Here is an 11,438-nt window from a genome sequence, read left to right on the forward strand (position 1 = left end):
TTCTAGTTAGCCCTTGCCAGCAGCAAGGTTTATACCAGGATAATGCCATGTACCAGGATAAACGGTTTTGGTTAATATTATTCTTTTTTTTCAATCAGGACAGGTACATTGTCATAAGGGACAAGTAGATTGAGACCCTGATTTGTCCCTTGGACAAGTAGTTTATTTTTTAAATTTCCACACCACTGAGGTAGGGAAACTGATTCTCCAGTAGTGGAGAAACTACAAATCCCACCATACCTCTGCGAGTCATTCCTGTGGCTTGCAATGGGACTTGTTCATCAACAGCTGGAGGGCTAAAGACTGCCTACAGCTGGTAGAGTATACAAGGTAAATAACTCCATTCTCACACAGATGGAATGGAGCATTGCTACAAGCCAACAAAGCCTATTTACACAACACATAAAGCACATGTTATATAAACAAACTTTTATAGACAGGGTGTTTAGTACAGCTCGGTGTTTAGTACGGCTTGTGCTACAAGAATTGTACAATTGTGCAATCAGCAAACTCAATTTCTGCAGCTTTTAGAATTGCCACATTTAATTACCGCCTGGTGTCTGCAGGTGTGTCCCAAGTACTCCTCATATGTGTATACTTGCTCGGAGGACAATAGTATATGAAAAAATTCCTAACAAATCTTTTTACTTAATTCAAAACACATTTTATTTTGATTAATTGAATAAATTTCCTAAACAGTTATTCAAAATATTATTTTAAAGTGGACCTGCATTTAGAACAGGGCTGTGCAATTCCTGCTAGCCAAGTCCCAATTCTGAATGAAAACAATCTCTCTGGCAACCAAGGGTATGACTGTCCTGGAAGCAGCTGTACATCTCCCTGCCCAACAGTCTGCTGGTCCCCAGCAACATCACAATAGATGCTGCAGCACATCTGCCTCCTATCCCATCCTCTGTGTCAGCCCACACTCCAACCCCCCAGGTGTGCAGGGAGATCATGCACACTGACCATGTGGAGAGAGGGTTGTTTGGATGGCAGATTCTAAAAAATTACAACATGCAGGTGGAGTCCTATTGGTTCAGGAGGAGACAGATTGCTGGCTGCTGACCATGCGCTGCTATTGTGCCTATGAACTCTGGAGGGGATTGTGTGGCTGCTGGCAGTAGATTTAAAATTACAACCGGCAGTTGACCAAGTTAGCTAATATGCAACATTTTGCTGCCCATGTCAGTTCATATGTTGGATGCATGCTGCCCATGCACCACCTGATCTAAGGGCGAGCCAGGGCTTTACCAGGGTGAGCCAAGCTCCATGACCGAATCGGACAGGAGCTGAGCCAGTGTCCTGGGGGAGTCCCATGATTGTGAGAGCTGGAAATTATGTAAATATCTGATCTGAGCTAACAACACTGTGTACACAGCACACTCTCCCTCCCTCCCTCTCTCTCTCTCATTCCACCCTCCCCTCCTTCCTCTCCTGTGTGCACCCCCCACTTAGCCCTGAACAAAGAGTTTGTTGTCTTCACCTTTGGGAACTTGTTACATGTTCCACCCATTTTTAGGGTACAACATGTTCCCATAGCTGCAGCAACCTGCAAAAAAAAAAAAAAAATGTGCATTTATTATTTTTGTCCAAAAGGCAAACTTACATCTGTTAAAGGTAAGGCTAAGAAAGGGATTGCTTTATGTGTACAGATAAGCAAATGTAATGGAATAGTTTAACATTTTTAGAACGATCCTTTGTGCTGATGTTTAGGCATGTCTGTGAGATGGTCATTAGTAGTACAGCTATTGTGACTACTTCAAATGGTACAAAGCCTGTGGCATGTAAAAGGCACCAATTTGGTTTAATACTCCCCCTTAAGCCACTCCCACCATCAACCATTGCTATGGAGTACACATATTGTTCCTGAATGATTTCCCAGAGTGCCTCAAGTCTTTCACAATTTCATGCTTTTTGTAATGCTCTGTTGATGTTTGAACTGTAAAGCCAACCCCATTATTTGTTGTCTGTATTGTTCAGGTTCACATATTTTTTACTGCTTAAATATCAAATGTTTTCGTTTCTAATTAGATTTAATATTGTCAAAGAGAATGTTTTCCTTTTTACTGTTGCCTACCTATGCAGCTTTCAGCCAACTATATAGTCATATATAGGTGGCACAGTACTGGCGCCTAGGTTTTTAAAGCTATGCCTAGTTCTTAGGGAGACTTGCCCAGACCTGACAACCTGTGAAACTGTGCCAAGCTCCTGCTCTCTACAGTAATTACATTCTAAACAAGCAGTAAAAACCCTTTTAAAGAAGCCTTCTGTATCTCTAAGCATTGTGGAGAAATGATTACTCAAAGTTCACAACACAGGCCCTGAAATCTCAGCTATTTTCCAAGAAAACAGAGCCTTGGCAGCCTGCTATGTAATCACACACAGAAGATGTTTCTAGGCAGTTAGAGGCCCACAGAAAACCATGTTAGAGTCTTTGCTGTGATCGCTGAAGATCCTTGAGAAAGAACAACTTCACCTTAAGGCCTCATGATCACTCAACATTTTTAATGCTGTTAGGGGTGTCTGGCGTTCTTTTCCCTGCCTCTAAACACCCCTGCATGTTAGCGCATGTGCTGCTGCCTCCTGAATATTTTCTTCCTAGTGGAGGGTTTTTTATTTCCCCCCCCAAATGCAGGTAATGCATTAGAGTCCTTTTTCCCCCCACTGGACAGAATAAATTAATATTCTGGCCAATGGAAAGAATAAATGCCCAAGTGATTGACGTGCCTAAATGCATTTAAAAAAACAAAGCGGCTTTTCTTCTGCCAAGAGAAAAACGTTCAGAAGTGCACCAGTGTACATGAAGCCTTAGGGATCGTTCACACTTGACTGTTTTACCAACACTTGCCAAACGCCCCTATAGCGTTTGGCAAGCGTTGGTCCGGCGTTTGCCGAGCGTTTAACGCTCCGCAAACGGCGCATGCACGGTTTAGCGGCAGTTGCTAAGCGTTAAAAACGCCCCACAAACGCCTATAATGAGGTTTAAATGGTGTTACCACTCCGCAAACGCCCTGCAACCATGTTTGCGGAGTGGCACCATAGACTAGAAGAGGAGGCTTCAACACCTCCTGACTCGACCAGAGGCATCCGTTTTGCCGCGATGCTAACGCTCCCATTAAAACAGCACCATGTGCTGCAATGTGCAGAATTGTCCGAGGTGTTTGGGAAGCGGTAAAAACGCTTCCCAAATGCCTCTCTGCCGCCTGCACACAATGCTAGTGTGAACGTAGCCTTAGGCTCTGTTCACACTAACCCACTCCAAAGTCACACAATTTCCAGTGTGACTTTGGAGTTTGACACGACTTCAGTGCCAAAGAGTGCAAACGTATCAAAGTAGAGCAGGAACCTTTTATGAACTTGCAGTGACGTCAGTAGTGCCCACTGAAAGGGCATTTAACATGTCCTGCGACTTTGGGCGAAATTGAAAGTGTGAACCGAGCCTTAGCTCTGGGTTCGCACCAGTGTGACTTGTCATGCGATTTGACAGTTTCAAACCGCATGAAACGTTGCACCCTATTGTTGGCAACAGAACCATTCAAATCAATGCAACTCCGACTTTGCTGTGCCACACCCATTTGAAGAAGAAAAAAAAAAAAAAAAAAAAAAAAAAAAAAAACACAAAAGGGATCCTGCAATATTTTTTCGATTTCAGGTACCACTTGCACAGATATCTGCCAAATCTCACTGACATGCGGCTTTAGAATTGTGCAACTTGCATGATTTGAAAGTCAGATCCAGTGTGAACCAGGGCTTAAGGTAAAAAGAAAACCTTCTGACTTTAGACTCACATTGATAAGGATTAGTTTATGAAATTGTTATATGTTACATTGTATTCTCATTCTCCTTTGCTTGACTTACCAGTTATTGAAGACGTACATCTCCAACTAGAGTAAGAATTGAAAAATATCTGTTTAACATCTTTTGAATGATTTTTTTTCATAATTGGACATAGTGTGTAAACACAGAGGCTGGTCTGTGTCATTAGTGATACAGTATTGCCTTAATTTTTGCTTTGTGTTCCCTGGGAACATAATTCCCAGTATTATACAACAGTTAGATTAGCATGATCACTATAGATGTTATAGTAAGATAGGCCTGAGAAAGGGGCCCCTACCAGGAGGCATGACACCACTATATCAATGAACATGAAGTAGTAACACCTCCTGTCCTGAGGTACTACATTTAGGTCATCAAGGACACTGCTCATTCTACACCAAGTGAGTGTTTCTAGGCTGCTGTACTTCTTGGCCCTAGCTGCGTTGCTCCATTGTTCACTTTTGTGTGTTTATTAAACTTTTTATACATTATTAACTGCATCTTTTAATGCACTAGGTATATGTGTCCTGGTTTGTTTCTCTTGCTGTATGTGCAGAGCTGACTACCTTCTAAAATCTATAACTCTCTTATTAACAACTGTACATTGTTATGTCCTAACCGACTGGTTAGGACGGGTATGAACTGACACAGTGAATACATTGTTTGGGTAGACCATCATATTGCATATTAATAAAACATGCTGATATGACAGGTCAAGTCTAATATACTAAGCATAATCATTGACCTAGGTGCTGAGGCCTGTATACTGTGAATTGACCATTTGTGTGGCTGGTGCTGTGCGCAAACAGGCTATGTAAGTCTATAGGGATGCAGTGGCTGTAAATAAACAGCCCCATGTACCAATTTAAAAGTTCACCTTTAAATAAAATTGATGCACATTTTTTGCAGGTTTTTGTTTGTTTTTTTATATTAATAGAAGCCTGTAAAGCATTGCACTTGTGATCAGAAGATCATGGGTGCAATGTCATGTTCCTGCAGACTCTCAATATACCATCTGCCCATACCTGCCATCCAGGAAGATCAGTTAACTACGAGTGCTCACCAGCGCACTTCAATGGGAGCTACAAGTCACAATGGCGGATGTTACTTGTAGTTCATTCACAGAACTCAATGAATGAATGACATGGCTGTCAGGCGGAGCCCCCACACAGCTGTGCAATATCTAAATTATGACAGTAAGTGTGGGAGAAGATCCCCCACCCACTGTTACTATGGGGAAATGGGTTGGGGTGCCAGCAGGTGCTTTAGTAACATGTTACACCCTGAATATGGGTGTAACATGTCACTAGAGGTGAACTTATCCTTAACAGGTGTGCAGGCAAGCCTAGACGCTTACAGTCTGCCATACAACGAGCATCCAGAATATCTGTGTAAACTTCCCCTGGACCAACAGCTGCCATAGACAGCAATTACATAATTCAGTAGTGTGCCTGCATTTTGGGGATACATGCTGTATGTGCTTTATGCAGGTACTGGCACAAACCCACATACAGCTGCATCTTGTAACTGCTGTCTACCTGCAGCTGTGTGCAGCATATGTGGGTCTCGGGAAAGTTTTTATGCAGGATCTGGATGCTCATGCATGCTGTACAGCCCCCTTGCGGCCGTGTGTACGAGCCCAATGTGGGTGAGATTATTACATTTTTGCAAAAGATGGAGTTTGTCCTAATCTGTTTTTCTTTGTTTTTGGAGGGAGATTTTGTTTAAAAAAAAAAATAAATAAATAAAAAAGAATGACAGAATAAACATAGGTCTGCCAAAAAATGTATTTAAAAAAAAAAACCCACACCAAGAGGAAAGAGGAGGGTGCACCTTGTACAGAAATCAGTAACACTATGCAAGAATGTGCTTCAGGCTCTACAGAATAAGATACACGGGGTCATGCCACATGAGCAATCCTGACGCTGCCTGCAACTCTCAATTTGCAAGAGAACTCACCTGCTTCTATGGTGTTGTTCCATCAACATACAGTTGTGTCCAAAATTATTCAACCCCCACTGAAATTGAGTGTTTTGGCCAGTTTGACATTGCTTTTGATCATTCAGTCATCTTGCTTACATTTACATTAAAGAGGCACTTGTAGGTCAGACAAATATAACATAACAGTTATAATGAAATAACCACAAATGTCTTTTCTGTGCTCACAGCATTATCAGTTTTATTCAACCCCCAAGTGACATTCAATCTTAGTACTTAGTACAGCATCCTTTTACAGTTATAACAGCTTTTAAACGTGAAGCATAGCTTGACACAAGTGTCTTGCAGCGATCTACGGGTATCTTCGCCCATTCTTCATGGGCAAAGGCCTCCAGTTCAGTCACATTCTTAGGCTTGCGCACTGCAACTGCTTTCTTTAAGTCCCACCAGAGGTTCTCAATCGGATTTAAGTCTGGTGACTGCGATGGCCACTCCAAAATGTTCCAGCCTTTCCTCTGCAACCATGCTCTAGTGGACTTGGAGGTATGCTTGGGATCATTGTCCTGTTGAAAGGTCCAACGTCTCCCAAGCCTCAGGTGTGTGACGGACTGCATCACGTTTCCATCCAATATCTCCTGGTACTGAAGAGAATTCATGGTACCTTGCACACGCTGAAGCTTCCCTGTACCTGCAGAAGCAAAACAGCCCCAAAGCATGATTGACCCTCCACCATGCTTCACAGTAGGCAAGGTGTTCTTTTCATCATAGGCCTTGTTCTTCCTCCTCCAAACATAGCGTTGATCCATGGGCCCAAACAGTTCTAATTTTGTTTCATCAGTCCACAGAACACTATCCCACAACTTTTGTGGTTTGTCCACATGGCTTTTGGCATACTGCAGTCGACTCTTCTTATTCTTTGGAGACAGCAAGGGGGTACGCCTGGGAGTTCTGGCACGGAGGCCTTCATTACGCAGTGTGCGTCTTATTGTCTGGGCTGAAACTTCTGTACCCACATCTGACAAATCTTTTCTCAGTTCCTCAGCAGTCACACGGGGACTTCTCTCCACTCTACGCTTCAGGTAGCGCACAGCAGTCGAAGTCAGCATCTTCTTTCTGCCACGACCAGGTAGCGTTTCAACAGTGCCCTTTGCCTTGAATTTGCGAATGATGCTTCCTAAGGTGTCTCTTGGTATGTTTAACATCTTTGCAATCTTCTTATAGCCATTGCCCTTCCTGTGAAGAGAAATCACCTCTTCTCTTGTCTTCCTGGACCATTCTCTTGCCTTCACCATGTTTGTAACCACACCAGTAAATGTCTAGAAGGAGCTGAGTATCACAGTCATTTTAAAGCTGCCTAATTGGTGCTTATTATGCTTGATTGCTGCTCGGTGACATCCACAGGTGTTTTCAATACCTGATGGAAAGCACCTGTATGAACCTCTGTTCTTCAGAGTGGTAGTCTTTAAGGGGTTGAATAATTGTGGCAATGAAGAAACCACATAAGAACCATTTACTACTGTATTACATAAACAATTGATGTCATTTTAGTTGCATTTGGGTAGTTACAACGTCCTTGTAGGATTTGATTCTGAATACAATTCCAAATGTACACTATAGTCCCTAAACCCCTTTACAGCATTGGGGGTTGAATAATTTTGGACACAACTGTACCCTGGCTAGTGAGTGCTATTTTGTCCAGTGAGGAAAGCAGCGCGGTAAGAGCTCCCAATGTGCGGTCAGAGATGCGATCACTACTGTGACAGAAGCCCAAGCAAGGCTAACTGAACACAACTACCATTGACTACTTGGAGCAATGCGTGACTGCTGCATTGTCTGCGTGCATCGCCCTGTAAGTGAATCCTTCATTTCTCCCACACATTAGCTCCCTTTCCCCTCACACCCTGAGCACGAGCCCCTTTCACCTCTTTGCAATGGCCGGATCTACACACATTATTAAGGCTTGGTTTAAGATCTATACAGTTGAGTGTAGGGCAGACCATTTATTTTATTTATTACAGGTACTTATATAGAGCTGTCAATTTATACAGCGCTTTACATACATACACATATACACACACATATACATACACACACCTCCCATTCATACATTCACATACAAGGGCCAAATTAAATTAAACAGGAGCCAACCTACCAGTATGGCTTTGGAGTATGGGAGGAAAGCAGAATACCCAGAGGAAACCCACGCAGGCGCAAGGAGAACATGCAAACTCCAGGCAGATAGTGCCATGGTTGAGCCTCAAACTTAGTGCTGCCAGACGGAAGTGCTAACCATTTAGCCACTGTGCTGCCCTACCTACAAAAAAAAAAAGTGGAGAAAGAAGTCCCTGACTCTTTTGTAAAATTGCATCACACTGCACATGGAGCCATGGCACTATGCAGTTTGTTATGCACATTTACCGATGGGTGTGGGGGGGTGGGGTGTCATTAAAGTGGAACTTCAGGTAATAAATAAAAATGAGCAGACATGCAGGATTTTGTAATTCAGAAAAGACATGTGCCATCTCTTCTACATTAAAATGACCTACCTGCTGGTCCTCCCCAGTACAGTGCTCATGTGCAGCTCACTGTAAACATTTGGCAGCAAAACTCCTGCGCCCACCCAGCCAATAAAAGCAGCCAGTAATCAATACCTGGAAGATGGCGGTATGAAGATGCCAGGATTGGTGCACAACTCCAGGATGTCACATTTCTGTGTGTGTCAGGAATGCACACGAGACTGTGCATCTTCTCAACATGTGTGGATCTAAACTAATCCTAAAGCAAAACTGATGTTTAACAACTCATTCAGACGGGTGATTAGTCCCATCCTTTACACCCCGGTCACACAAATCCAGACTTTGAGATTGTGCGACTTCACTGTAAGTCGCACAATTTCAAAGTGGGATGTCATGCCGATTTGCAAGACATCTGACACTGATGTCTATGCAAATTGCACCAAAAGCAGTGCATGCAGTACTTTAGTAATCAGTGCAGCTCCGACCAAGTTGGAACCGCACCGATACGACCGCTGTAATTGTGGACAATAAGGTGCGACTTGCAAGTTGTATCGCATGCCAAGTCACACCCAGTGTAACCAGGGTCTTATGCAGAGCTGCTGGCAGATGGCATGTGCATCCACCGCAGAGCTGCATGCAGGCGGCCCACAAAAGTGGATGCACACGTAGCAGCTACACAACACAATTACATGTCAAAGTTCGACATGCGGGCACAAGTGGGTGTGGGCACCGGCACGGGCGGACTGACCATTTGGAAACTCGGGCAGTGCCCGGGGTCAGTAGGGGGCCCCATGAGATACCCCTGGTACCTTTTTCATAGGGTTTTTTGAGTTTGGGCAAGGACACAGGGGCCTCATGATCCCCTATTGCCCGGGGGCCCCATGAGTTGTCAGTCCGCTCCTGCGCACCAGTCACTATCAGATATCAGGTGCACACGGCAAACTTTGACATGCAATTGTGTCCGTGCAGTCGCAGTGCGTGTATCCACTTCTAGGGGGTGGGCTGCATGCAACCCCGAGGTGGACGCACACGCCAGATGACAGTACAAATCACCCATCTAAGTGAGCTCTATATAATGCAAGCAGGCGGTTTATTGCAGAGGAGACATGCAACCAGTGAACTTACCTGCTGGATGACCGGCTTCCTCTTTATCATGTACATTAAGCTGCGCATGCATTATGGAACCCTGCGTCAGCCAAAGACTGGCCCCTGGAAGATGCCAGAGAGAAGATGCCGGAGAGGGCACTGGGCGGTTGGGGCAGTGGTAAGTAGTCTGCAGTGGTAAGTAGTCTGCAGAGGTTAGTTCCACATTAAAGCTACCCAGGACCTGACAGAAGACTGCACTGAACTTTAGTGATGATGAGGCCATTTGGATGAGCAGCATAGTTCCCCCTTCACACAGTGCACACCTCCAGTGTGGGAGCAGAGCTGTGACCCCTCCACTCTCTACAAGTAAACTCGTAGTCACAGTACGGAGCTGCCAGTGACATGGACACATGTGTATCTCCGTACGCTGCGCTGACGTACCGCACTGCTCAGCCTATACAGGCAGCGCCACAGAGGGGCCCGGCTCCCGGAGGAGGACCCCAACAGGGATGTCGTTACGTAACAGCCGCTCTCCCCCAGATCACATACCTCACAAACCCTCAACGTCCTCTCCGCTGCTCCCCGGCTTCACGCTGCTCCTCCAATTATATTAGCCGTGACGTCAGTGGGCGGGCTCCCCGCCCCCATGGGTGTCCAGTCTGTGGAAGAGATGCACTTGGTGTGAGGGGGCCCCGGGCCAAGGTGGAGGAGGGGCACAAGTTTGGGATCAGTAGCCAAATACACTCCTCATTCTGCGCACTGAGGAGAGGGAACGATGTACTGAACATTGGGCCCTCTCTTGTCATTCCTTCCCTCCTCACCTCTTTAGACGGTGAAAAAATGAAATCATGCATAAAGTATAGCTAAAGGCAAAACTTTTTATTTACATTTGGGGTAAAGTTGAGAGGGACTAGAACCCCTCTTATGTCTAGGCCACCTGACAAGAAACCCCGGCAAAGAAAACCGCATTCGGAGAGACATTTGTGGTTTGGAGGGGCTGCAGAAGGCAATACAAAACTTATATACCGTATTTGCCGGCGTATAAGACGACCCCCTACTTTTTCTGCTAAAATTTAGTGTTTGCGCTATACTCGCCGTATAAGACTACCCCTCTTCCAATGCACACCAGTGGGAGCAATAGTGCCCCATCATTGGTATCAGTGGCAGGAATAGTGCCCCGTCGTTGGTGTCAGTGGGAGGAATGGTGCCCCGTCGTTGGTGTCAGTGGGAGGAATGGTGCCCCGTCGTTGGTGTCAGTGGCAGGAATGGTGCCCCGTCGTTGGTGTCAGTGGGAGGAATGGTGCCCCGTCGTTGGTGTCAGTGGGAGGAATGGTGCCCCGTCGTTGGTGTCAGTGGGAGGAATGGTGCCCCATCGTTGGTGTCAGTGGGGGGTGGAATAGTGCCCCATCGTTGGTGTCAGTGGGGGGGGGGAATAGTGCCCCATCGTTGATGTCAGTGGGGGGGAGGAATAGTGCCCCATCGTTGGTGTCAGTGGGGGGGAGGAATAGTGCCCCATCGTTGGTGTCAGTGGGGGGGAGGAATAGTGCCCCATCGTTGGTGTCAGTGGGGGGGAGGAATAGTGCCCCATCGTTGGTGTCAGTGGGGGGGAGGAATAGTGCCCCATCGTTGGTGTCAGTGGGGGGGAGGAATAGTGCCCCATCATTGGTGTCAGTGGGAGGAATAGTGCTCCATCATTGGTATCAGTGGGAGGAATAGTGCTCCATCATTGGTATCAGTGACACCAATGATGGGGCACTATTCCTCCCACTGACACTTGCTGACCCTGTTCTCGTATGGTGCTGCTGCAGCCAGCATATGTGGTTGCAGCAGCACCTCTACACTGACCACTTACCTGCTGGCCCTGCACTCGATTTTCGCGGGGCCGCTCGGCTCCACCCCCTCACCGGTGATTGGCCGCCTGTGTGCCTTTCCTGAGCTACAGTTCTGGCGGCCAATCACTGGTGAGGAGGCGGAGCCGAGCAGCCGCACAAACATCCAGTGGCCGAACTGAAGGCGCAGCCGCGCTTCCTGGACCGGATCGTCGTGGGACCGGAACCAGGTAAGAAACAGCCGCTGCCC

At 46.0% G+C, this 11,438-nt stretch overlaps 1 protein-coding gene across 3 annotated transcripts in view; it reads right to left on the minus strand.

The window, feature by feature from the left end:
* Positions 1 to 9,990, minus strand: part of SUOX (sulfite oxidase) — a 40,895-nt gene extending 30,905 nt beyond the window's left edge. Inside the window, exon 1 of one of the 3 annotated variants that reach the window (XM_089680140.1) lies at positions 9,909 to 9,990. Coding sequence is in view for 1 of the 3 variants with exons in the window: in XM_089680130.1 (XP_089536256.1) it covers positions 9,399 to 9,771 (373 nt within the window). In the remaining 2 variants the exon portion in view is untranslated. Of the gene's footprint in view, positions 1 to 1,486; positions 2,983 to 9,398; positions 9,870 to 9,908 lie in introns of those variants that run through there. The other 2 variants (XM_089680130.1, XM_089680148.1) reach the window with 2 other exon arrangements.
* Positions 9,991 to 11,438: the final 1,448 nt, after the last annotated feature.

Source organism: Staurois parvus, unplaced genomic scaffold (genome assembly GCF_062004578.1).
Source record: "Staurois parvus isolate SC_StPar_1 unplaced genomic scaffold, SC_StPar_1.0 ptg000017l, whole genome shotgun sequence".
Taxonomy (NCBI): domain Eukaryota; kingdom Metazoa; phylum Chordata; class Amphibia; order Anura; family Ranidae; genus Staurois; species Staurois parvus.